The sequence below is a fragment of the Anabrus simplex genome, chromosome 4 (assembly GCF_040414725.1).
Source record: "Anabrus simplex isolate iqAnaSimp1 chromosome 4, ASM4041472v1, whole genome shotgun sequence".
Taxonomy (NCBI): Eukaryota; Metazoa; Arthropoda; class Insecta; order Orthoptera; family Tettigoniidae; genus Anabrus; species Anabrus simplex.
Window position 1 is genome coordinate 319,176,358 of NC_090268.1, and position 27,733 is coordinate 319,204,090.

A 27,733-nucleotide genomic window follows, 5' to 3' on the forward strand; every position below is an offset into this window, starting at 1 on the left:
TCGGTATCTGATCCCTATCATCTTCAGAATCATAAATAGCTTGGTCCAATCAACATTATCGAATGCCTTCTCTAGATCTACGAATGCCATGTACATGGGCTTGTCCTTCTTGATTCGATCCTCTAAGATCAGGCGTAAAGTCATGATTGCTTCACGTGTTCCTACATTTCTTCTGAAGCCAAATTGATCTTCTCCCAACTCAGCTTCAACTTGTTTTTCCATTCTTCTGTAAATAGTACGTGTTAAAATTTTGCAGGCATGAGATACTAAACTAATAGTGCGGTAGTTTTCACACCTGTTAGCACCGGCTTTCTTGGGAATAGGTATAACAACATTCTTCCGAAAATCAGATGGGACTTCTCCTGTCTCATACATCTTGCACACTAAATGAAATAACCTTGCCATGCTGGTTTCTCCTAAGGCAGTCAGTAATTCAGAGGGAATGTCATCAATTCCAGGTGCCTTGTTCCTATTGAGGTCACTCACAGCTCTGTCAAACTCTGACCTCAAAATTGGGTCTCCCATTTCATCAGCATCAACAGCCTCTTCATGTTCCAGAACCAAATTATCTACATCTTTACCTTCATACAACTGTTGGATATGCTCCTTCCATCTTTCTGCTTTGTCTTCTTTCCCTAGAAGTGGCTTTCCATCTGAGCTCTTAATATTCATACACCTAGATTTCCTTTCTCCAAAGGTTTCCTTGATTTTCCTGTATGCAGCATCTACCTTTCCTAGGACCATACAGCCTTCAACATCCTTGCACTTCTCCTTCATCCATTCTTCCTTAGCTATGCACTTTCTATCCACTTGATTCTTTAATCGCCTGTATTCTTTTCTGCCCTCTTCATTTCTAGCATTCTTGTATTTTCTTCGTTCATCAATCAGGTCTAGTATCTCCTGAGTTATCCACTGATTCTTAGTTGATCTTTTCTTCCTTCCTAACATTTCTTCAGCAGCCCTACTGGCTTCATTTTTCATGACCACTCTTCCTCTATAGTGTTTCCTTCAGCCTTTTTCATTTAGTCCTTGTGCAACATGTTCCTTGAAACAATCCCTCACACTCTTTTCTTTCAACTTGTCTAGATCCCATCTTTGTGCATTCTTTCCTTTCTTCAATTTCTTCAACTTCAGATGTCATTTCATGACCAACAAGTTGTGGTCAGAGTCCACGTCTGCTCCTGGGAAAGTTTTGCAATCCAACACCTGATTTCTGAATCTCTGCCTAATCATAATGAAGTCTATTTGATACCTTCCAGTGTCTCCAGGTCTCATCCACGTATACAGCCGTCGTTTGTGGTGTTTGAACCAAGTATTGGCAAGGACTAAATTATGATCAGTGCAGAATTCAACCAGCCGACTTCCTCTTTCGTTCCTTTGTCCCAATCCAAATTCTTCTACTGTACTACCTTCTCTTCCTTGGCCTACCACTACATTCCAGTCTCCCATAACAATCAGATTCTCGTCACCTTTTACATATTGTATTAAATCTTTTATCTCCTCATATATTCTTTCAATTTCTTCATCATCCGCTGAACTAGTAGGCATATAGACCTGCACTATTGTGGTGGGCATTGGTTTGGTGTCTATCTTAACGACAATAATTCTTTCACTATGCTGGTCGTTGTAGCTTACCCGCTGCCCTATTTTCTTATTCATTATTAAACCAACTCCTGCATTTCCCCTGTTTGATTTTGTGTTGATAATTCAGTAGTTGCCTGACCAAAAATCTTGTTCTTCCTGCCAACGTACTTCACTTATACCAACTACATCTAACTTTAGCCTATCCATCTCCCTTTTCAGATGCTCTAACCTACCACAACGATTCAAACTTCTAACATTCCACGCTCCGACTCGCAGAATGTCAGTATCCATCTTCCTGATGATCGCCCCCTCTCGTGTAGTCCCCACCCGGAGATCTGAATGGGGGACTAGTTTACCTTCAGAATATTTTACCCAGGAGGAAACCATCATCAGTACATCATTCATACAGAGAGAGCTGCATGTCCTCAGGAGTTAGTTACGGCTGTAGTTTCCCATTGCTTTCAGCCGTGTAGCAGTATCAACATAGCTAAGCCATGTTGAGTATTATTACAAGGCCGTATCAGTCAATCATCTAGACTGCCGCCCTTGCAACTACCGAAAGGCTGCTACCCCCCTTTCGATGAACCATTCGTTAGTCTGGTCTCTCAACAGATACCCATCCGATATGGTTGCACCTGTGGCTCGGCTATCTGCATCATTGGGACACGCAAGCCTCCCCACCGCGGCAATGTCACATGGTTCGCAGAGGAGGTTTGTTAATTTATTTCTTATAATTGCACGTCAATAAGGAACAAAAATGAAATTTATAACTTATAATAAGGCTGTTCTACTCTAGTAGCTAACTTCCTTAGCTCACGCAGCACGCAGAAATAATGTCATCTATCGGACATATGAGTGGCAGCAGTAGAAACGAAGCACATCACAACAAACAATTGCCATTGCAGTGTTATTGTCAAGTTTTATGGGCTTCCAATATTGTAGGCCTTCACATTTAGTTTTCTTTCAACTCTCTGAAATGAGGACATCCAATATAAAGGGAGTCCTTCTTCCTCTCATGACTTCCTCTTGTCTTATTCTTCAAGAAATCATTTCTTCGTGACTTTTTTCCTCATTTTCATAGTCATCCTCACAATTATTCTTATAGATATATTCTGATGACCACACAGCTTTTAACCATAAGAGAATCATGGCAGAAACCACCACCATTGCCAGTTAACATGATTGAACATCATCTCTGTGTTAACAGTACAAAGGGCACTAGGAAAGTTTTGCAAGATGCAAAAACGGTTGGCTGGACACCCCTGTTATGGTGAGGGATGAAGAGAGGGGTGAAAACCGGTCTACAAGACAGCAAGGCGCGACCTTCACACCGGTTACATAATCTTGTCAATCTTATGTTAATTTTAAGGACACTTCCTCTAAAGCATTACTTTGTCAATTTTATACATTTTTCATCTAAACAGTGTTATGTGGCTGAAGATGTTGATAATATACGAAACATGTACCACTTTTGACCATTAAAAATTGCCTTAAGCAATCATTGTATCGACTAGGTGGAAAATAAATACTTAATTGTGAATCTTCACACCGGTTGTTACCAAGCAGTGGGATTGAAAGCAAGTTAAGATGTCATTGTGGTCTAAAGTTGAATATTGTTCAATTATCCACTACAATTTTGCTCGTGGATTAACTGTTGACCAGCGCCTGGAGGAAATGACATCTGTGCTGGGAAACGACTGTCCATTGGACAACAATTTTCCGCTGGTACAAACAGTTCCAGAGGAGAAATTTTGGGCTTGAAGGCGATCCTCGTTCTGGGCAACCGTCTGAATCAGTGATTGAGGAAAACATTGAAGCTGTGAGGAAAATGTTGCAGCAAGAGAGGCGGTTGACGTATCAGCAGGTAGAAGAGACCCTCCACATTCCTGCACCAGCTATTCATTCAGTTCTACATGACCATCTCCATGTTAGAAAGGTTTGTTCCCTTTTGATGCCCCATTCACTTTCAGAGGAACAAAGGGCACATCGAGTAAAATGGTGCCGGAAAATGCTAAAACAGTTTGAAAATGGGACTTCGCGCGTAACGTCAATAGCATTGTTACGGGTGACGAAACTTGGCTTTATTATTACGATGTCCCAACAAAATCCCAGAACAAGGTGTGGCTGTTTGAAGATGAGAGTACTCCTGTGACTATGCAAAAGTCAAGGTCAGTGAAGAATAGAATAGATTTATTTATCATCAACAGGTTATTTTCCCAATTAAAGTTGATTCAATAACACATAATACAACAAATACACCTTAAGTAAATAACACTAATTCCTAAAATAATAACGAAGTTCAAACTAAATCTAGTGACCTTTTTATATGCATATTTACAAAACCTTAAATTAAATAAATAAATTAATCTCCTTAAATAATTGACATTATTAAACTACATGTAGTAACTTTTACATGTTTACGTACCTTAGAGATAGGATGATTGCAGTATTCTTCACTAAACGGGGCATCCTGACTTGGGTTGTGCTAGAAACACAAAGGACAGTTACTGCGAAGTGGTACAGTAAGACTTGTCTGCTTCAGGTCATCCAGGCTCTCGAGCAGCTCCATCCAAGGTCACGGATCAACACTTGGCTCTTGCATCATGACAATGCTCCAACACATCGTGCTAATTTAACAATGGATTTTCTTGCCAGATCAGGGTTGACTGTGCTAGATCACCCTCCATACTGTGACGTTTCACGCATCTCTAAGTTCAGGGTTCTTGATGTTAAAGTTACGCCTTGGCCGGTGTCGCGCGGAGATACAAGAGGTTCCACTTAAGGGACGTGAAGGTTCATTGAGTTGGGTCATAGAACTGTATGGTTGGATTTAAGTTGATTCGACTGACGTGAGAAGACTATTGCTAATTAATATCTTAATCTAGGCTATCGTCTTGACTTACCTTACACTATCAAATGAAAACACCGAAACTATAACTTTTCATGGAAGGATTTTCCATTTAATGACTTTTAAAAAATGTTTATAATATCAGCTACAATGCTAAGAAAAATAAAAAGCGACACAAATGGATGTTGGAAATTATTGAATGTTACGTTAACTAAAAAGAAACTGTAACCGGTTAACTTCAGCGGCTACAACAAACACAGTAAAGGGAGGAAAGTAAGTGCAATTACATGGTCCCTAAGACACTACACACACAAGAAAACAGCTGATGAACTACGCGGAACTGCGCCGATAACAGCACTGGTAAATATCAGTAGGGGCAACTTGACAATAAAAACTCAGGAACGTGAAAGGAGCTGTGAACCTACCAAGGGCATGGAGATGGCTTAGGTTGCAGATTCCGGAAAATCAACCCCTGATCCTTGGTTTTCAAAATATATTATTTACCAAAATATTATTTACAAAGGACTTTACAAACTAATTCCGAACAATTTCAGTCATACCGAACTTGTGAAATACAAATTACATGTTCCTTGAGACACACAAATTGGACGTTCCTTGACAATAGCTTCCTGTAAGTTCAAAGAGTCAAGCAAATACCATACATCTAATTACAACACAAGTCGTACAATACATTTTAGAATGAAGTTAAACGTACCTTTCAAAATATCTGAAAAACATAATTGAAAAAGGGTAAAATCAGAACTATCTAAACTTGGCGCAGAGGCCATTTCAACTTGGTCCCACACCCAAAAACACTTCTGATGCGGGGCAGAGGAAAAACTAGCGTACGTCAAGTGACACGGAACTACAAGACGCAAAACCCCAAGGTAAATACATAAACTAAAATTTACATGTTTAGTGAAATAAGGAAAGGGGAAAGCCTCGGAAACAAACAGGCAAGCCCAGCTGAAAAGCGAAAGCATCCGAAATAATTGAGTGGCGAGTCTGGGTGAGGTTAGAGCAAACTCTATATGAAAAAGCAAGCGAACATTAAATGAAATTTAAGGTGGAATGGAAATCGAGAGTGCTTACCCCAAAGTGGCCCATCCCGGTAGCGAGACGACGTCAAAACTTTGGACAGTCAAGAGATAGAAGACGGACAGCCAGACAGACCACGAAATGCTGCCTCGCTCTCTTTAAAAAGGAAACCCTGGCCTTGGAGTAGCCAATCAGAACGCAGGAATGCACTTATCGTCACCCAGATTCACCAATCACAACTCCTACTTCAGTCGCGAAGTTTAAATAATTTTTTTCGAATACGCACGATCGCAAATCTTTCATTTCCAGAACAGTTGGAACATACTCTCTAGAATACATAACTAACAAACGCCAATAAACCCTGTTCCAATATTCAAGGTAGAACTTTTTGGATAGTTCCAGTAAATATAGAAATGAAATCTAGTTGTTACAAATACCATATTTTACCAAAATATTTACACTGTACAGGTTAGGTAGTTACATGGAATACAAATAAAATATTTTATCACCACACTTCAGATCAATCTTAACTTCTGACTCTTGTCAATATTTCATTCACAACATCAATGGCAACTTCAAATTAATCAGAAAAATCAAAGTAAAATCAATATCACAATGCTGAAGGCTTGAAATTTAAAATGAGTCCATCATTCCACACATTCATCTTCAAACTGATGATTAAAAATCATTGATTTTTGTTGGCTTGGCACACCTATTCACTGACTCATATGGCTCAACATCCCATTATTATGTTTAAATCATCGCTTATTTTGTCAAAAATCTATCAAACAACTTGAACGCACCGGTAACCTCTGCTCATCATTATCGTTTATGTCAAGAAAATGATCGAATAACATAAGACAACATCGTAATTCTTCAAATAATAACACTGGCTATAAATAATTTTCTCGTAAGAAAGAGCCAATGCTAGCTCAGTAGATGTGTATGAGTTGCCCACAACAACATGGCACCTTTTCCAGAATATATTTTCTAAGTAGTAGTGTACTGTATTCCTTGTTTAATGATTTTTTTTTTTTTTTTTTTTTTACAGGTATGTTATAGTGTAATATTTATATTTAACTTGTGTGTTCGACAGACTGAAAAGCTGAAGTAATATAGCGTATTCAGAAGTTACTAAATTAAATCGTTTAGATAAGTTTTTTTGTACTCGCTAGTGTTTCATCATTGCCGAGGGTTTTTTCAGGCAAGTACCGGGCGAGTTGGCCGTGCGCGTAGAGGCGCGTGGCTGTGAGCTTGCATCCGGGAGATCGTGGGTTCGCTCCCCACTGTCGGCAGCCCTGAAGATGGTTTTCCGTGGTTTCCCATTTTCACACCAGGCAAATGCTGGGGCTGTACCTTAATTAAGGCCACGGCAGCTTCCTTCCAACTCCTAGGTCTTTCCTATCCCTTCGTCGCCATAAGACCTATCTGTGTCGGTGCGACATAAAGCAAATAGCAAAAAAAAAAAAAAAATCAGGCAAGTACCGTAATATCTTAGGATTTGTAATGAAATGATCAATTGCAGGTCTAATTCTGAACAGATCATAATATTCTTCTTTTCCTGTTTTTACTGGAGGTATTGTCAACTAAATGAAAAATCTGTTTATTAGCTAAACATATCATGTTTTGTCACCTAAAATAAGATCTATCCTATCCAGGATTCTGGGCATATCAGTCTATAGCAGTATTTTTCTTCTTTATCAGACTTGTACCATATTGAGGACAAGTTCAATGTAACATTTTTGCCTGTGTGTACCTATTTGTCACACCTTACAATACATTTACTAAATCAGTTTTGTTTGTAATTTTAAATGGAGGATTTCTATTTAGCTTATTAATAAATTATGACAAAATCATGGATTTGGAGATTATAACTTTGTGAAATGTGAACTTAATTATTGATTATACATTATTACAGACATATTTTAGTTCAAGTTGTAATGCAATATTTTCTTAATTTTCAGTGCCTGTTCCATATTTGGTGCTTTGTTCCCCTGGAGAGCAATGGTTCAATGGTAATATATCACCGTATCATACGACCAAAGTTCCTTAAGCATCAAGAGCAAGTGGATAACACCCTACGAGACCTGGCTGGCTCTGGTATAGTAAGCAATCTAACAGTCACAACAAGGCTGAATCAACTGACTTGTCTCATTCATTACAGTATTTCTCCTTTGTTGATATTTTCCATTTCCCCTTCCTCTGTACACTGGCATTTTACCAAATTATAGTGGTTTTTTATTAAACATGCAGAGATAGTGGGTTTGTATCCCAGTGACGGCAGCCCTGAAGATAGTTTGCCATGGTTTTCTGTTTTCACACCAGGCAAGTGCTGGGGCTGTACCTTAATTAAGGCCATGGTTCCTTTCTCACTCCTAGCCCTTTCCTATCCAATTATTGCCGTAAGACCATTTGTGTCGTGATGTAAAGCAAATTGGAAAAAAAGTATCATATGAATTATCACATCCTCAAGATTGAGTCCTGGGCAGGGTTTGTAGATCTGTACATACCTGCCAACTTTCCTGATTTAGGCGGGAGACTCCCGATTTTTGACATTTTTCCCGCCTCCTGATTATTCTATTATTTCTCATGATTTTAGCTTATTTTTTGGTGAACTTCAAACATTTGTTTTCAAATCCCACCATTTCAGCTTTGTACGCTTGTGGCCAGAAGTCCTTCACTCATTGGGCACTTTCAGATGAAATCTGGACGTTTATTAATACGAGAAATGCATGCGAATGTACGATGTTAATAAAACCTGTATATCCCAACGCGTATATCAATTGTCAATCTCTTGTTCTCGGGTGTTGTGCACAGAGCACCAATATATATGTTCGTGTTCATTCACATCAGTCTAGTCAATTCTAGACTAGCCGCTAGATTTGGAGTCTATTTTAGTAATTTAATGATAGAATTTCAAAAATAGTGGCTAGAGATTTTAGGAGCCATTTGGAGACGATTCTGACGAATTTTAATGTATTGCATTGCACTTCGCATAATCATGCGGGCGCATGATGCAATATATTAATCTATGCATATGCTAACTAATGGCATCTATTATGTTTTTCATTTGTAGTAATAATTTTAAATTGTGTTCTGCTTATTAGTTTTCTTCTTTTACTTCCTGCTATTATTGTTACTATTATTATTTTTGTTTGATGTATTTAAAGATAGTGTATATGTCATGAAGAACGTAATTGGGCTCAGCCTGTGTACCTTCGTACTATCAGATACATAAATAAATAAATTACTAAGTGCATGACTGATTCACATGTGTGGAGCATGAGTTCATACTATTTTCGGAAGGCTTATCTGAGATCGATCACCTCACTTATATAGTTCCTGTAAGCGAATAGAGATGTGTAATTTTTAGCCTTGTAGCCTCGTATAGCAACAATCGGGTTTTGAGAGAAGTGTTATAATTATGTACAATAGTACTGCTGTATTGCACAAGATATGTAGAATAAGCGGTTTTGACCAATTGTATCTCCTGATTTCTACTGATTTTCATATCAAGATCTCCTGATTTTTTTTGGTTTTGTAAAGTTAGCGGGTATGTGTGTATAGACCATTAGGAATGCAAACACTAACATTACTAGGGCGTGACATTAGGGAGACCAGAATATTGAAACTGAAATCATAGAGCTTGTCATACGTGAATCCATGGCTTTTATCATTTATTTATATTACGAATTTACCTGACCATAAGGATCCAGAATACTACAGCATATTTATAAATGAATAGCCACTGCCAGTGGCAAACTTAATGAATGAAATATAAATACCAAAGAAATTGCTATAAGCATAGTGTTAATGTGAGGTTGAATATAGATGGTGTGACATCTTGATGTATCCCTGCAGTGTTATGAGGGCAGTGGCTTGGGTAATATCTTTGCTGATTGAGTCTATTGCCTCTGGTTCCAACCAGAAATACTGTGACTTTGAAGGTTTTTAGATTACATTTATTTAGATAGTAGGTGATATGCAAGTTTTATCTTCACACTTTACCAACATTTATTTGCTCTTTTGCATCAGTGTCAGATCTGACAGTTGGATCAGTTATATACTTTTTCCATACAGAATGAGGTCTAATGAAGAGTGCTGCCAGTGGTGCAGATGCCATGAAATTCATTATTATTATTCTTTTGGCTAATGATTAGACTATTCAAAACCTACATAAATACATCATTGATATTTGGAACACGGAGAAGCATCCCGAGGAATGGAATACAGCGATAATCCACCTGCTGCATAAGAAAGGTGATCGCTCCGATCCAAATAATTATCGGGGGACATCCTTGCTTGATATTACATACAAGATTTTATCCAAGATTATATACACAAGAATCCAAGAACAACTCGACCAAGAACTTGGAGAATATCAGGGAGGATTTCGACTAGGTAGAAGCTGTCCAGATCAAATCATTAGTTCAACATGGATAATGAAGCACCAAAGAGTTCAAAGTAACGGTCTAGTCATCACGTTTGTAGATTTAAAAAAAAGCATACGACAGTATTCATCGTGAATCATTATTAAAAAGCCTTAAAGAATTTGGCTTACACCAAAAACTTGTTAACCTCATTAGTATAACTTTTAAAAATACGAAGGCAAAAGTTAAATTTAGAGGTGAATTATCAGAGTCATTCACTATAAGAACTGGACTTTGACAAGGAGACGGACTTTCACCATTGTTATTTAATTGTGCATTGGAGAAGGTTATGCATGAATGGAACAAGAAATGCCAACCATCAAGATCGGTAGAAATATTAAACTCAACTGCCTTGCTTTTGTGGACGATTTAGCATTACTTGCAAATACAATAGAAGAAGCTAAATTTCAAATTGAACAACTAGAAATTATAGCTAAAAAAATGGGATTACAAATTTCATTTGAAAAAACAGAAATGATGCCAACTTTTAAAGTTGATTTACCAGTTTTTCAACTGAACAGTAATAAAGAGATTAAAATTGTTCAGAAATTTAAATATCTTGGGGAAATAATAACATGGAACACAAATGAAAAAGAAGCAATAGAACACAGAACTAAATTTAAACAAGCACAAAGACTTACCTGGCCAACCTATTAAAAAAAAAAATCTCTTTCGTTAAACGGTAAGCTGAAACACTATAATTCCATAGTTAAACCAGAGGCAACGTATGCTAGTGAAATTTTATTCAAATTAAATGTAAAATCTACAACAGACAAATTACAGAAAACTGAGGGAAGAATTCTTAGAACAATTATTAATAAAAAACACCAAGTTGATGGACAGTGGAGATTGTTGCCTAACAACATTGCCTATCGTGAATGTGAATCAATAATATCTACAATGCGTAAAAGAAGAATTTCCTTTTTCTGTCACATATCAAGATTACCAGACACCAGGATATTGAAACAACTATTTGATTACTTTTTGAAGAATAAAATCAATAATATGGTTCAAAGAAGTTCAGGATGATTTGGAAGAATTGGGTATAACTTGGCAACAAATCAAAGACAGAAAAGGGAAGAGGATTTTGAAGAACAAAAGCATAAGTCTCAAACTAAAAACAGTTGAACAGAAACAATATACTATATCGGACACACAAAGGGCTTCCAGGTCGGAGAGGATGAGAAAGTTCTGGGAGAAGAAATTAACTCAAATGTATTGATTTCAGTGTTCCAATGTGGGCGTAAAATATGTAAATAATAAATAATAATAATAATTATTATTATTATTATTATTATTATTATTATTATTATTATTATTATTATTATTATTATTATCATCAGGGTCTGATGGTTCTAAGTAAGCTGAGCTAAATGGAGATTATCTTGCTTTTCCATCTTTCATGACTCCTTCCTTTTTAGAAGTTCAGCCTTATCTCTTCCTCCATTTAATAGTTAAGAGTAAGAGGGAATGATCTTGTTTCCCCTCCTTTCAAGCAGCAATCACCATCACAGTTTCTAAGTCCGACTTTGTAGTTGATGTGGGGTAAAATATTTGAGTGATAATTGATGGAACACACACAACAACTGTTCAGTATCAGATGTTATTTATGCCATGTTATTCATGCATGTTGGTAGCTATGTTGTTGTTTGAGTCATCAGTCCATAGACTGGTTTGATGCAGCTCTCCATGCCACCCTATCCTGTGCTAACCTTTTCATTTCTACGTAACTATTGCATCCTACATCTGCTCTAATCTGTTTGTCATATTCATACCTTGGTCTACCCCTACCGTTCTTGCCACCTACACTTCCTTCAAAAACCAACCGAACAAGTCCTGGGTGTCTTAAGATGTGTCCTATCATTCTATCTCTTCTTCTCGTCAAATTTAGCCAAATCGCTCTCCTCTCACCAATTCGATTCAGTATCTCTTCATTCGTGATTCGATCTATCCATCTCACCTTCAGCATTCTTCTATAACACCACATTTCAAAAGCTTCTATTCTCTTTCTTTCTGAGCTAGTTATCGTCCATGTTTCACTTCCATACAATGCCACGCTCCACACAAAAGTCTTCAAAAACATCTTTCTAATTCCGATATCAATGTTTGAAGTGAGCAAATTTCTTTTCTTAAGAAAGCTCTTCCTTGCTTGTGCTAGTCTGCATTTTATCTCCTCCTTACTTCTGCCATCGTTGGTTATTTTACTACCCAAGTAACAATATTCATCTACTTCCTTTAAGACTTCATTTCCTAATCTAATATTTCCTACATCACCTGCCTTCGTTCGACTGCACTCCATTACTTTTGTTTTGGACTTATTTATTTTCATCTTGTACTCCTTACCTAAGACTTCATCCATACCATTCAGCAACTTCTCGAGATCTTCTGCAGTCTCAGATAAAATAACAATATCATCGGCAAATCTCAAGGTTTGGATTTCCTCTCCTTGGACTGTGATTCCCTTTCCAAATTTCTCTTTGATTTCCTTTACTGCCTGTTCTATGTAAACATTGAAAAGGAGAGGGGACAAACTGCAGCCTTGCCTCACTCCTTTCTGGATTGCTGCTTCTTTTTCAAAGCCCTCGATTCTTATCACTGCAGACTGATTTTTATACAGGTTGTAGATAATTCTTCGTTCTCGGTATCTGATCCCTATCATCTTCAGAATCATAAACAGCCTGGTCCAATCAACATTATCGAATGCCTTTTCTAGATCTACGAATGCCATGTACGTGGGTTTGTCCTTCTTGATTCGATCCTCTAAGATCAGACGTAAAGTCAGGATTGCTTCACGTGTTCCTACATTTCTTCTGAAGCCAAATTGATCTTCCCCCAACTCAGCTTCAACTTGTTTTTCCATTCTTCTGTAAATAATACGTGTTAAAATTTTGCAGGCATGAGATACTAAACTAATAGTGCGGTAGTTTTCACACCTGTCAGCACCGGCTTTCTTGGGAATAGGTATAACAACATTCTGCCGAAAATCGGATGGGACTTCTCCTGTCTCATACATCTTGCACACTAAATGAAATAACCTTACCATGCTGGTTTCTCCTAAGGCATCCAGTAATTCAGAGGGAATATTATCAATTCCAGGTGCCTTGTTCCTATTTAGGTCACTCACAGCTCTGTCAAATTCTGACCTCAAAATTGGGTCTCCCATTTCATCAGCATCAACAGCCTCTTCATGTTCCAGAACTAAATTATCTACATCGTTACCTTGATACAACTGTTGGATATGCTCCTGCCATCTTTCTGCTTTGTCTTCTTTCCCTAGAAGTGGCTTTCCATCTAAGCTCTTAATATTCATGCACCTAGATTTCCTTTCTCCAAAGGTTTCCTTGATTTTCCTGTATGCAGCATCTACCTTTCCCAGGACCATACAGCCTTCGACATCCTTGCACTTCTCCTTCAGCCATTCTTCCTTAGCTACCTCGCACTTTCTATCCACTTGATTCTTTAATCGCCTGTATTCTTTTCTGCCCTCTTCATTTCTAGCATTCTTGTATTTTCGTCGTTCATCAATCAGGTCTAGTATCTCCTGAGTTATCCACTGATTCTTAGTTGATCTTTTCTTCCTTCCTAACATTTCTTCAGCAGCCCTACTGACTTCATTTTTCATGACTCTCCACTCTTCCTCTACTGTGTTTCTTTCGGCCTTTTCATTTAGTCCTTGTGCAACATGTTCCTTGAAACGATCCATCACACTCTTTTCTTTCAACTTGTCTAGATCCCATCTTTTTGCATTCTTTCCCCTCTTCAATTTCTTCAACTTCAGATGGCATTTCATGACCAACAAGTTGTGGTCAGAGTCCACGTCTGCTCCTGGGAAAGTTTTGCAATCCAACACCTGGTTTCTGAATCTCTGCCTAATCATAATGAAGTCTATTTGATACCTTCCAGTGTCTCCAGGTCTCGTCCACGTATACAGCCGTCGTTTGTGGTGTTTGAACCAAGTATTGGCGAGGACTAAATTATGGTCAGTGCAGAATTCAACCAGCAGACTTCCTCTTTCGTTCCTTTGTCCCAATCCAAATTCTCCTACTGTGCTACCTTCTCTTCCTTGGCCTACCACTGCGTTCCAGTCTCCCATCACAATTAGATTCTCGTCACCTTTGACATATTGTATTAAATCTTCTATCTCCTCATATATTCTTTCAATTTCTGCATCATCCGCTGAACTAGTAGGCATATAGACCTGCACTATTGTGGTGGGCATTGGTTTGGTGTCTATCTTGGCGACAATAATTCTTTCACTATGCTGGTCGTAGTAGCTTATCCGCTGCCCTATTTTTTTATTCATTATTAAACCAACTCCTGCATTACCCCTGTTTGATTTCGTGTTGATAATTCGGTAGTCGCCTGACCAAAAATCCTGTTCTTCCTGCCAACGTACTTCACTTATACCAACTACATCTAACTTTAGCCTATCCATCTCCCTTTTCAGATTCTCTAACCTACCACAACGATTCATAGTTCTAACATTCCACGCTCCGACTCGCAGAATGTCAGTATCCATCTTCCTGATGATCGCCCCCTCTCGTGTAGTCCCCACCCGGAGATCCGAATGGGGGACTAGTTTACCTCCGGAATATTTTACCCGGGAGGAAGCCATCATCAGTACATCTTTCATACAGAGAGAGCTGCATGTCCTCGGGAGGTGGTTACGGCTGTAGTTTCCCGTTGCTTTCAGCCGTGTAGCAGTATCAACACAGCTAAGCCATGTAGCTATATTACTTCTTATTAATTGTTGGAATACATGTTGTCACAGTCGTTGAGTATTAGTGTGAAGCCATGGCAGATGTGAGCAGTAAGAGTTACACAATTCAGGAGCGGTTAATGGCAAGTGTGTGGGTACGTGAATGACAACACACGGAGCAGACAATGAGACAGATTATGGGAGCATTCTAGGAAAGATTTAATAAAGCTCCTCCGCAAAAAGCAACTCTTATCGATTGCGACAGACGTGCTTTTGCCTCGGGCAGTGTTAAAGACAGACCGTGAAGAAGAAGAAGAAGGACAAGAAGAAGAAGAGGAAGAAGGACAAGAAGAAGAGGAAGAAGGACAAGAAGAAGAAGAAGAGGAAGAAGAAGAAATAGAAGATACAAGAAGAAACTTGTGCTGGAGTCGGTGCTTCGATTGAACAATCTATGAAGTCGACACGTAAACTTGCTTCAGAACTTGATATACCAAGGACAACAATGCAAAATTACATTAAAAAAGACCTTAAGTTCAGACCTTTTCGACTGACGTTTGTAAACGAGTTAGCAAATAGAGATCGGAATGAGCGGGTTTTAGCATGCCGTGCTTTAACTAAATTCCCAAATGCAATGAGCCGTGCCAAGATTGTTTTCAGATGAATGTGCTATTTATCGCAAGTCGCATGCTAGAAATGTTGTCATGTGGGCCAAAGAGAATCCTCATTACAGATTTGGAAAGGAACCTGCTTCACATGATTTGGGCAATTTAATACGCTTTTACTCACATGTACACTACTTATCCTAGAATTCTGTATACAATGTAGAATTCTGTAGCAAAGCATGGGTACATCAGCTAGTGAAGTATGAGATATGCACTTACTAATTTTCATTAATAAATTATTATAAACGTGCCAATGCTTATGACATCTGTCTATATATATAAATGTAAGTCAGTTTTGAAAATAGACATGAATTAATGAGGCACTTCGAGGCATCTTAGAAACTTAAAAACTCGCTGGGGGGGGCGGCAACTTTGGGGCTCAGCATAAGAATACATACGTAAGCATTTCTTTCACCCTGTGGGGTATATTTTTACAAAGCGATGACCTATAGGTCTCATGGGTTTAAGTTTCCTGGAAGTTCTCGTTTTTTTACTCCCCTCCCCCCCAAATCAAGATAGCGGCACAATCTGCCAGATGAGCTAGAAAATTGCAATTTAGCAAAATTATAGCTTTTAGCGTGTAACTGATGGAAAAATTCCAAGTTGTTTAAAGTTTTCACTTTTTAAGCCCGGAATATTGAAATATGGAAGCAATTTTAATGACAATACAGACCTTCGTTTCAATGTATTGGGTGGCTAAACAGTAAATCGTATCACAAAACAGATGGCACAGTCTTGGTTCAATTTGGAGTGATCTACAACTTTGGTCCTATGACTTTTTGTCATATTTCTATCCCTTATGCATTACATTTGGCTGTATTTCTCGATTTTATTTAGATTTTATACTTTTTACACATATATTTCGTATCTTAGAATCATCAAATTCGGCACAAATATCGGCCCACCCAGTGGCCATATGTGCGCCAAATTCTATGTTTGTAGCTGTCACATAAGTATCCGAAAAGTAATACAGTGTGTGAAAACTGTACCCAAATTTGCTCCTATTCTTCGTTGCTAACTCAATTTAACCCATAATTAGAGAAGATAAGAGAAAATCCCAATTTTCAAGAAAGGTGATAAGAAAGTTTTGAAGAACTACAGGGGAATTACTCTAATATCCCATGTTGCTAAGATAATGGAAAGGATACTGGAAAGTAGAATAAGGTTGAGGGTTGAGAATCAGATACAGGAAAATCATTTTGGTTTCAGAAGTGGAAGGTCAACAATAGAGCCCATTTTCATTATGAGACAACTAATGGAAAAGCATTGGGAGTACGGGAATGATATGCTTGTTGTTTAAAGCTTGTTGTTTAAAGGGGCCTAACATCGAAGGTCATCGGCCCGTGAATGCTATGGTGATGACATTCATTGACATTGAAAAGGCATATGACAGTGTCCCCAGGACGAAAGTTTGGGACAGTCTCGTGCAAAAAGGAATTTGACAGGAGAATTTAAAAAAAATGATCATGGCATTGTATAAGGAATGTTGTAGTTGCGTGTAAACACAAGTGGCAGGACAAGTTGGTTCAAAGTAACTAGTGGGCTGAGACAGGGAAGTGTTCTATCACCAATCCTGTTTACAATAGTAATGGATGATCATGAGAACAGCAAAAGCAGCATATGGAGGAAGAGAAATGAACATGATGTTATTTGCAGATGATATTGTCATTTGGGGAGAAGACAACAGGAAGGTTCAAGAACAGTTGAATGTGGTGAATGGGAAGACCGAAGAATGTGGATTGAAAATAAGTGTAGAAAAGAGTAAAACTCTTGTTATGACTAGAGGGGAGAAAGAAGGGAAAGGTCAGATTAGACTTGCAGACAAGCCCCTGGAAGTAGTGGAAACGTTTAAATACCTGGGGAGTGAATTAATGGAGAATGCTCGACTGGATGCTGAGATTAGTAAAAGGATTCAAGCTGGAAGTTGTTTCTATCATAGTGTAAGAAACATGTTATGGGACAAAGATGTGCCAACGGAAGCAAAGGATACTATGTACCAGATTTATTATGTACCCATAACAACTTAGGGAGCAGAAACTTGGACAATGACAAAGAAGGATGAGAGTCAAATACAGGCAGCCGAAATGAAGTTCTTGAGGAGCATGATACAGAAGAGTAGAAGAGACAAAATAAGGAATGAGAAAATCCAGGAAGAAATTGAAGTGGAAAAAATGAATGATAGAATAGCGAAGAGCCGACTAAGATGGTTTGGGCACATAAAGCGAATGAGCGACGAAAGAATGCCAAAAAAAGTTATGGAAATGCAAATCCAAGGAAGGAGAGGCCGTGGACGACCACGATTGAGATGGAAGGATACCATCCAACGCAGCATTATAGAAAGAAACCTGGACTGGGAGACAGTGTTGGAGGAGGAGTGGTGGAAAGACCGAAGAAAGTGGAGAGGAACCTTATTTGCCCCTACCCGGTTACAGCTGGATAAAGGGAAATGATGATGATGATGATGATGATGATGATGATGATGATGAAGAGAAAATGTCACAGGATCAACTGTGTAGATCACTAAAAGATGTGTCTTATTGTGGAATCCGTTTGTCGATATTATGTACTGTTTAGCAGCAGTTAATCTGTAAATGAAGGTCTGCAATATTGTAAACGTGCAGATACTTTCCTATATCGGTCTTATATTCATTGAAGTCGATTTGTAGTGATCTAGAAAAGGGGTGCCTGCTGTTATAATTGTTTACAAATCCATAGTAACTGTCAACAGTTGTAAACAATACTCCCCACACATCGCCTTTGACTGGCAGTAGGAAGGGGAGCCTTCTCCAACTCCTGTGTAATTGTAAGGAGGGCCTATCATTGTAATGAATAATTCCCTTCTCGATTTGACTAGCAGAAGGCAAGGGAAAGGGAGAATGCAATTTTGTTGATGCTGATGACATGGTGTCCCAATTTTGAGGTCAGAATTTGACAGCTTTGGGAGACCAAAGTAGGAACAAGGCACCTGGAATTTGATGACATATCGTCAGGATTACAAACTGCCTTAGGAGAAACCAACATTGTGAGGTTATTCCATTTAGTGTGTAAGATGTATGAGACAGGAGAAGTGCCATCCAGTTTTTGGCAGAATGTTATATCTATTCCCAAGAAAACTGATGCCGTCAAGTGTGAAACTACCACACCATTAATTTAGTATCTTGTGCTTGCAAAATTTTGACATGTTATTTACAGAAGAATGGTAAGTCTAGTTAAAACTGATTTGGGAGAAAATCACTTTAGCAGAAGCACGTAAAACAATCCTGACTTTACATCTGATCTTAAGAGAACTGAATAAAGGAGGACTAGCCCACATACATGGCGTTCGTAGGTCTGGAAAAAGCATTTGATAATGTGGATTAGACAAAGCTATTTGAGATTCCGAAGGTGATCGGGATCAGATACAGAGAACGAAGAATTATCTACAATATAAAAATCAGTCTGCACTGATAAGAATCGAGGGCTTTGAAAAAGAAGCAGCAATCCAGAAAGGAGTGTGGCAAAGCTGCAGTTTGTCCCCCCTCCTTTTCAGTGTTTATACAGAACAGGCAGTAAAGGAAATCAATAAGTAATTTGGAAAGGGAATCACAATCCAGGGAGAGGAAATCAAAACCCTGAGATTTGCCAATGATATTATTTTACCTGAGACTGCAGAAGATCTGGCGAAATTGCTAAATGGTATTGAACGGAGTCTTGGGTAAAGAGTACAAGATGAAAATTAATAAGTCCGAAACAGAAGTATTGGAGTGCAGTGAACGAATTCAAGTGATGCAGGTAATATTAGTTGAGGAAATTAAGGGTGGCGTGCACCAACCAAGAGTAAGTTCTACTTCCGAAGTAAAGTACTGTTGAAGTCAGCATTCGGCGACTTCCATACGAGAGTAAATTACTTCCGAAATATTTTAGTCCTTTCAGATACTCCTGGACTAAATTACTACAAGAGTAAAATGTTGAAGAACACCATCTTGTAGTATATTACTAAAGAAGTAAATAACGTACAAATATAGGTTAGAATTTACTCTCACGTCGTGCATGGAGTAAGCTAAGTTTAGACTTGTTGACTAATGATAATATCGTGCAATATCTGAGAGGAAAGATGTTTCAAACGTGTTTATGAATTACTTAGATTATATTGACGATCTCCACGCAGTAAACGATGGGAAATGTAATAGTGTGTAGGCCTACAGTGCGTGAAAGCCGAGAGCCGTGTAATGTAAACAAGGCGAGTTTCAGGAACGTTTTTGGTCTTAGGAAGGAATCCTTTACTTTCCTTCTAAATCTGTGACTTCCCCTCTCGGAGAACAATCATTGAACGAGAAATGCAACCATTCAAGCTAAGGGCGCCAATCTTTAAGTTGAGGATTTAAAGATAAAAATTTATAATCAAGCTTGGACGGACTCTTATCACAGGGGTGGGGTGATAGTGCACTAATCATTAAGCAGGAGAATTAGAAATCAAAAGGCTAATTAAGGCAGATTGATTAAAGTGAACTAGAAAAATACTATTTATTATATTTAATATAAATGACGACGGTTTAACGAGAACTGAATTTAAAATAGAAAATGAATTTAACAAAAAATTGAATGCCTCTACTTCGCGAAAACTTGCAATATCTTTAACTCGCTTGCTCACCATGTAGTCTTGTTCTGCTGGTCCTTGGAAAGCTTCCATCCTTGTAGCGGGAACATCACCGGTCGTCTTTGAGATCTCTTCATCTGCAGCTAAGTACCATTCCTGCCTTGCAAATTGCACCCACCACTAATTGGAAGATGACTTCAAAACTAACACTCCCTATTATGCTTTAGCCCATATATTGGAGATAAGCCCTAAGTCATAGTTAGAAGAACCACCTTGGGTTATATGGAGAGGATACTCAATTAAGAATCCTTCCAACTTTACTGAAAATGTTCTCTGAAGTTTCATTTCTATCTAGATTAATACTACCTATTGACTTAGACTGGTTCAAACCGGTCTTGTAGCCGAGCTGTACGTACTTCCTGATGAGAGTGGCTATACTCCCTTCATTCAGAATTTCTAAGTATCGAGACGAAGAATCAAGTAGAGAATCAAGTAGAATAATGTAGAATAATATCGATCAGAATCACGTAGAAGTCTCGTAGAAGATCCGTAGAAGAATATCGATCAGAAGAACGATGCCAAGAGCTCCAACACGCCCTTTTATAACCTTCTCTCGCGCTAATTACAGGTCGCTACACGTGGTCCAATCAGATGACACGTCTCTCCCCACTCTAGATATTAGAGTTGACGGGTCTTAACCCTGATATCAACTGTTCTTCTATTAGTCCTTTCACTCAGTATCCATGGCAACATGACGCTCCTTTGAAAATATAGGCGGTGATCAGTTTGAATAATTCTGGTCGAAATACGGTAGCTTACGTTAGAACGCTTGAACACGTGCTCGCTTTTCCCAGAACTTGGTGTCTAAATTTGTCCTTCCTTCTTCCTCGGTGATATGGCAAGATAGAGGAAATCTACTGCAAGTTAATTTTAAACGAATGTCGCAAGAATCTAAGTGAATATTAGGATATTCAGCCCTCGTTTACAAGTCGTAGTTACAAAGTAATGAAATGATAGTGAGCAAATGATTAAACATGAATTATAATACAATTACATACCAAGATAAATATTATGACGTTAAATTCCTGAATTAATTACACATAATAAAATTAACATAATTACACTGTAACGTCTGGAACGTTACAAATCTACTTGGAGATCACTTACAGCTGAATTCTTGTCTTAATTTTGTTGTGTCTCTCAAATTACAGTTGCTGTGTGCCCTACGAGTGTTTCGTACCGGAACATTTTGGTACAATTGCCGTTGATCTAATTAACGTTTACCGCACAACTGCTAGCCGTATCTTTCATCGCGTGGTTAAAGCACTAGTTGAGGCAAATGATGATGATCGTTTGAAAAATAAAAAGATATTCTTCACGTTGGCAGGTTTCCACACATCGTGGGTGCAATTGACTGTGACTGCGCGCATATTCCCATTTATTGCTCTCTGTGACAACGGTGAACTTTTCAGAAATCGGAAGAGGTATTTATTTTTATTTTTTCATTTTGCTTAACGTCGCACCGGCACAGATGGGTCTTATGGCAACGATAGGGCAGGAAAGGCCTAGGGATTGGGAAGCGGCCATGGCCTTAAGGTAGGGCCTACAGACCCAGTATTTGCCTGGTGTGAAAATGGGAAAATTTCGCTGTGGATGTAGGCCATCTGTATGAAGAAACCGCCATCAGTTTTAATTTTTCCCGCGTGTCCATGACTTTCTGCTTTGCTTCCGTCTTCGCTTTTAAGTCCTTCTACAGAATCTTAACCTGCTTTTCACTGCGTTTTCCGTCACTCGAAGCATTGAATTCTTTCGTCACGACTTTCCATGAATTTCTTTTCTTATCCAGCATCTTTAACGAACGCTACTTCTATAGTAGTAACTAAAAGAGTAAATTGCACTTCAATTCTCCGACTTTACTTCCGGAGTAAATAACTCCCGTAGTAATTTACTTCTGCAGTATGGACTTCTTTAGTAAACGCTACTTCCGTAGTAATTTACTCCAAGATGGTGCACGCCAACCTAAAAGGAAGTAGATGAATATTGTTACTTGGGTAGTAAAATAACGTTGGCAGAAGTAAGGAAGACATAAAATGCAGACTAGCAGAAGCAAGGAAGAGCTTTCTTAACCTCTCAGCATGGGAGGAATTTCACTACCTGGCTACCCTTTGCTGCGGGAGGAGAATAGCTATGAGTGCAGGCTTTTAGTTAATCGAGCATAACTGACGACAAATGCTTCAGTGAATTTTTCCAATATATTCAATTTGTTGTTAATGCATGAACGCACATACAACAAAAGTTACCAGAATTACCTAAGGTCAGTGGAGTGGAGGAATCTTTTAATGCTTTCAAATCGAACGAAGGAAATGGCTGAATCAAATATAGGATTAGCTAGTTCCCAGTTTTTTGAGAAATAAAAACCCAATACAGGTTTATGTACTTAACATATAAACTGCAAAATTCACATTCATTTCCTACACGGTAACTCGTACCCATTAATTTACAGTCGATCGGAACAAAAATAACATACCATGTGACCACATGTGATGTTGAGTATAAATATCTGCCTGTTCTAGTATCTTTACGAACTTGACAGTAAAAAAACAACTGAAAATTTTTCACAGGATATAAGCAGTAAATCTTTGCAGTATTGAGGCCTATAATCTGTCTTGAATATTTCCCTTTGCCCTCTGTATTTATTCATGTCTTCCCAAATAAACCCATCATCGATAACATTATGTACGTCAAATTCCCGCATATCACAAGGAACATCGCTGTCATGATCACTACTTTCACTGTAATTTTATATCCTAGTCCTCATTTAACAAATCAAAACTTTCTGTATAATCATTTGCTAAAACACCGTTAATTTTTTAATCTGCGATCACAGAAAATGTTTGGCTGCTATGGTGTCAACAACAGAACTTTTTGCTTTTTCAGACGCAATACATCATACATAATCGATAAAAACTCGATAGATATACACATCGAATGAAACATAAGTGCTTTTTCTTCAGATATATCTCATTACATTTGTAAAAATTCAAGAACTGTTTGCTAGATAGAAGCACAAAGCAGAAGCTTCTACGCATGTGCAATGCACTTCATTCCGCGACAGAGAGCGTTACGGAGTTGGTGTGCAGTGTACGGCACTCCACGTTGAGCAGTTAAGTAAATGAATTTGCTCAGTTTGAAAATTGATATAGAAATTAGAAATGTTTCTGAAGACTTTCGTCTGAGCATGGCTTTGTATGGAAATGAAACATGGGCAATGGAGGATGGATGCCTTTGAAATGTGTGTTACAGAAGAATGCTGAACATGAGATGGATACTGAATCGAATTGGTGGGAGGAAATCAATTTGGCTAAATTTACCGAGAGGAGATGGATTGGTGGGGCATCTTAAGACACCCAGGACTTGTTCAGTTGGTTTTTGAGGGAAGTGTAGGCGGTAAGAACAGTAGGGATAGATCAAGATATGAATGTGATAAACAGATTAGAGCAGATGTAGAATGCAGTAGTTGCGTAGAAATGAAAAGGTTAGCATAGCATAGGCTGGCGTGGAGTGTTGCAACAAACCAGTCTATGGGCTGATGACTCAACAACACCACATTGCACAACTCCTTACTAAACTGTGAAACTGTTGAAGCAACAGTAGGTAGCAAGCATTGAACTGCAGCTTTCTTTGATGAATGCTCAAGGACACAAGCATATGCTTCTTGTGACCAGAAATCTTATCAATTCCAGCTGATTTTCTAGTTTTCAACTTTAGTATATTACTGTAAATGTCATTATCATATGTAAATTTTAATACTTCTTAAGCATTAGTCACCTCCTCTATCTGGACATTATCCTCATAACGAACAATTCCTATATACTGCTGACTGAATATTTCTGCGTTTTGAAGATCCTTGCATACACACTCCACTTGTTCATTAATGATTCCTGGAATGTCCTTTTTGGAACCAGTATGCTGCATAACGCTAAACTGTCTTTCAGCAGATACTTTGGTTTTGCACAGCTTACAATATAGTATGCTTCCATCAGTAGAAAACACACTATCACCAAACTTGGCTACTATTTGTTTTATATGGACTGACACACGTGGTTTAATTTTGGGCATTTTCAAATTGGTACTTGAATGGTTCCAAGTACTGCACACTGTGAACTGTGTGAAATTCACGCAAGATGAGGAACTGGTAACTGTTGCTGGGATGTGTGGAAGTACGAGGAAAGGAAAAGGTAGGAAAGGGAAATGTAGAGTAAAGGATAGGAAAAGACAGGTGGAACGGGGTCATGGGGGGGAGAAAAGAGAGGAGGAAGTAGCTTCTGCAGCTGTCAGGAAATGTAGGGCTGACTGGGAGGGGAGGCAATACTGTTCAAGGAAAATCCACATCTTCCCCTTTCACCCTAACCTTTACAACTGTAAGTGTCAGAGAGGTCTTGGTGACTCCAGATAACACTCCAGACATTTCAGTCCCCCAATAACTTGTTTCCTGGAAAAGCAAGTATATAAAGTCTCTATCATGAAGGAACGGTGACAGCTGCCATCCGCTCGTGGGTGCGAAATGATTGCTCCACTCACCTCATTGTCACACCACAGACATTTTAGGCTTGTACTGGTGCACTAATTTACTGTAACCTTCTGCACCGTAAAACATTTCTACCGACAGTTACGATGTTAGCAAAATAATAATAATAATAATCATATGGCCTTAGCTACCGTGTGCTGACATTTCAACTTGACGCCATCTGGCTGTCTGCCCGTCAATTTCGACGTTCCGTTTTACTCTAGGCCCCCACTAGATGGCAGACCGAGTAAACCGAAACTCTCTTGGGCGTCTATGGCTGAGATTTAATTAATTTTGTCGGGTAAACACCAAATGTGTCACCAGAGATCTTTTACATGCCGACATCGTACGACATGGAGTGTCGAATGGACTTTTTTCCGCCCTTCAAAAATCCGACTACCTCTGCCGGGTTTGAACCCGCTATCTTGGGATTCGGAGGCCGACACTCTACCACTGATCCACAGAGGCAGCTAGCAAAATAATGATATGGTGACATTTTAATATTTGTATAACTACTAGTTAAGGCTTTCAGGTGTAATTTTGTAAAATAATATGGTAACATGACAAAAGGGACAAAATGACCTAAAGACACAAATTTCTCCAAAATATGACCGAACAATTCTCAAAAATCAAAGAAAAAGCTCTTAAAATTAAAAAAAAAAGTTTAAATAATGCAAAATGAAAAGGATATATTTCCAATCTAGGTGCCATGAACAGAGTTCGTATTTATTGGAACATTGCACCTGACCATTCAATAAAATGATATGTCACAGACATCTGGGCCCTACTTATAATTTTAGTGACTGTTTGATTGTTTTTCAGGTGTCATGATTTTTTTTAAATATACGCTGCACAAAGAGTAGAATATCAAAGATGCAATGCAATAACAAAATTAGAATGTGTTGTTTACTCTATCACAATAATAATGATATTGGCTTCACGTCGCACTAAATACTTCTACGGTTTTTGGAGATGCAGAGATGCCGGAATGTAGTCCCACAGGAGTTCTTTTAAATGCTAATTAATCTAACAACACACGGTTGACGTATTTGAGCACCTTCAATACTCCAGGACTGAGCCAGGAAGGAATCTGCCAAATTGGGGTAAGACGGTCAGTGCCTCAACAGTCTGATCCACCCGTATGCTATTGTATCACAGAGAAGCACAATGCAGAAATGTAAACTTTTACACACTTCAATGCTTTTTTTTTTTTTTTTTCATTATTTAATGCTAATAACCAGTATAGTGAAAAATTTGCCTTTGTGATTTTTAAAAAGTGAATTTTGTCCCATCTCCTTCACTCTGCCTTAGCTCAGCGTATGCCCTTCTCTGTCATTGTTCAGGTTTCTGCCATGCTGTGGCATGCTTGCAATTGCTACATTGACGTCACCTAAGGAGGTCCCATTCCATCTGGGTAACTCTAATGATGTCCGAGTGTGTCTGTAGAGAATATGGACGATCAAAAATAGCCATTTTCAATCTGTTTTTCACTGACTCACCTTCAGTGAGGATGAGTATAGTTTAAACATAGGAATTTCATTTTGTCCGTATTGAACTGAGAAAGGATGTTAGGAAAAACTTAAAACGGTCCACCTTTTCAATACAAAAATGAGTATAGTTGTCGATGAAAATGAATTCACCGTATTCATCCCAAGAATTGTATACAGTAGAACCTCGATAATTCGAAATCGGTTAATTCAAAATCCCATCTAATTCGAAGCAGCTCTCGTTCCCGGAAACATGAGATAGAGTTTTGCATGTTATTTAAATTGTTTAATTCGAAATACCGATAATTCGTAATTCGAAGTACAATGTCGGCACCATTACCGAAATTCAGACTTATAATTCGAAACTGCCTTTACATTTTAAAACAATAGTATGTTACAGAGTAATTTCAACTCAAAATTTATCCGCGTCATAATAGAACGCGTGTTCCGAAATGTGGACGGGTAGCTTTCTGCTCTTACTCACTTCATTGGCTCTACAGTGCGCTTCATGATTGCTAAGTTGAATGAAATCGGAATTCTTTTGTATTCAACCTTTTAAGGAACGCCATAATACCACGCAACAGGCAGTGTGCGGAAAAATAGAATCCGGGAACACTGGCGATGCCGACAGTTGATGAAAAACGTGCCTCATATAATAAATTCGTAGGCACCAAACAATATTGTCATTGCCAATGAAACTACATTGTTTTCTTTTAATGCAAGCCCAAACGGTCTTATGGCTTTAAAGGAGAAAGTGCCAGCCGGAAAATCGTACAAGGGTCGGGATGGGGGTCATTGTAGTGCGTTGCAAGTTGCAGTGCACATGGAAGTGAGCAACTTTATCCTCCCGTCATAGGAAAGTCTGATAAGCCACAATGTTTTAAGGGCGTCGGGCACTTTCTATGCCAGTACAAAGCATCTAAAAATGCAAATAGTACAGAAATCCAAAGAATAATGCATTTGCACAAGGGAACCAGCCTAATTTATCCTCGTCTTTGAATTGTATGATTGTTTTTCTTTCGTTGCGTGAGTTTATGTTTGTCATTGGTTTTTCCAAGTGCATTATTTGAACATTGTAAATGCACCTTGTTGGATACATTTTGGAAATAGTTTTTTCCATGGCATTTGAAAGGTTTAAACTGTGAATTGAGGTGATTGCATGTATTAATGGGTCTTAGAATACTTCGTTACACGGCAAGTGTTTACATTTCTGAAGTAAGAGAGAAGTACCATGGCAGGAAATCGTACAGGGATAAGAGAGAAGTACCATGGCGGGAAATCGTACAATGATAGAGTCATAGCAAAGTTCGATTTTAAGGGCATCGGGTACTTTCTGCGTAAATACAAGGCATCTAAAATGGATACAGTATAGCAATCCAATGAATAAAGCACATGGGAGCCAGCATAGATTTCTCCTCGCCTTTGAATCGTGCTTTTTTTTTTTTTTCGCTGCGTGAGGTTATGTTTGCCAGTGCATTATTTGAATACTGTAAAAGCACCTTCATGGATACATTTTGGAAATAGTTCTTTTCTCATGGCATTTGAAAGGTATAAAAAGGTATAAACTGAATGAAGGTTAACTGCATGCAGGAACGGGCCTTAGAATATTTTGTAACATGGCAAGGGTTGGTGCTTCTGAATTGCGAATTGGCGGTTAATTCGAAAATCACGTAATTCGAAGTCTGATTTTTGAGTCCCAACGACTTCGAATTAACAAGGTTTTACTGTAAATTGTTGAATTTCATGAGCATACCAGTTAAAAGCTGACAGAAAATGGAAGACTGGATAACAGTACTGGGGAGTGAGTGCATTTTACCACCAGGTACGGAGATTAATATGGAA

At 38.5% G+C, this 27,733-nt stretch overlaps 1 protein-coding gene across 5 annotated transcripts in view; it reads left to right on the forward strand.

Moving 5' to 3' along the window:
- ReepB (Receptor expression enhancing protein B) overlaps positions 1–27,733 on the forward strand; it is a 193,065-nt gene that overhangs the window by 113,410 nt on the left and 51,922 nt on the right. For 4 of the 5 annotated variants that reach the window (XM_067145669.2, XM_067145672.2, XM_067145673.2 and 1 more), the window contains one exon: positions 7,435–7,570. In XM_067145669.2, the coding sequence (XP_067001770.1) occupies positions 7,435–7,570 (136 nt within the window). Of the gene's footprint in view, positions 1–7,434; positions 7,576–27,733 lie in introns of all 5 variants that reach the window. The other variant, XM_067145670.2, reaches the window with a different exon arrangement.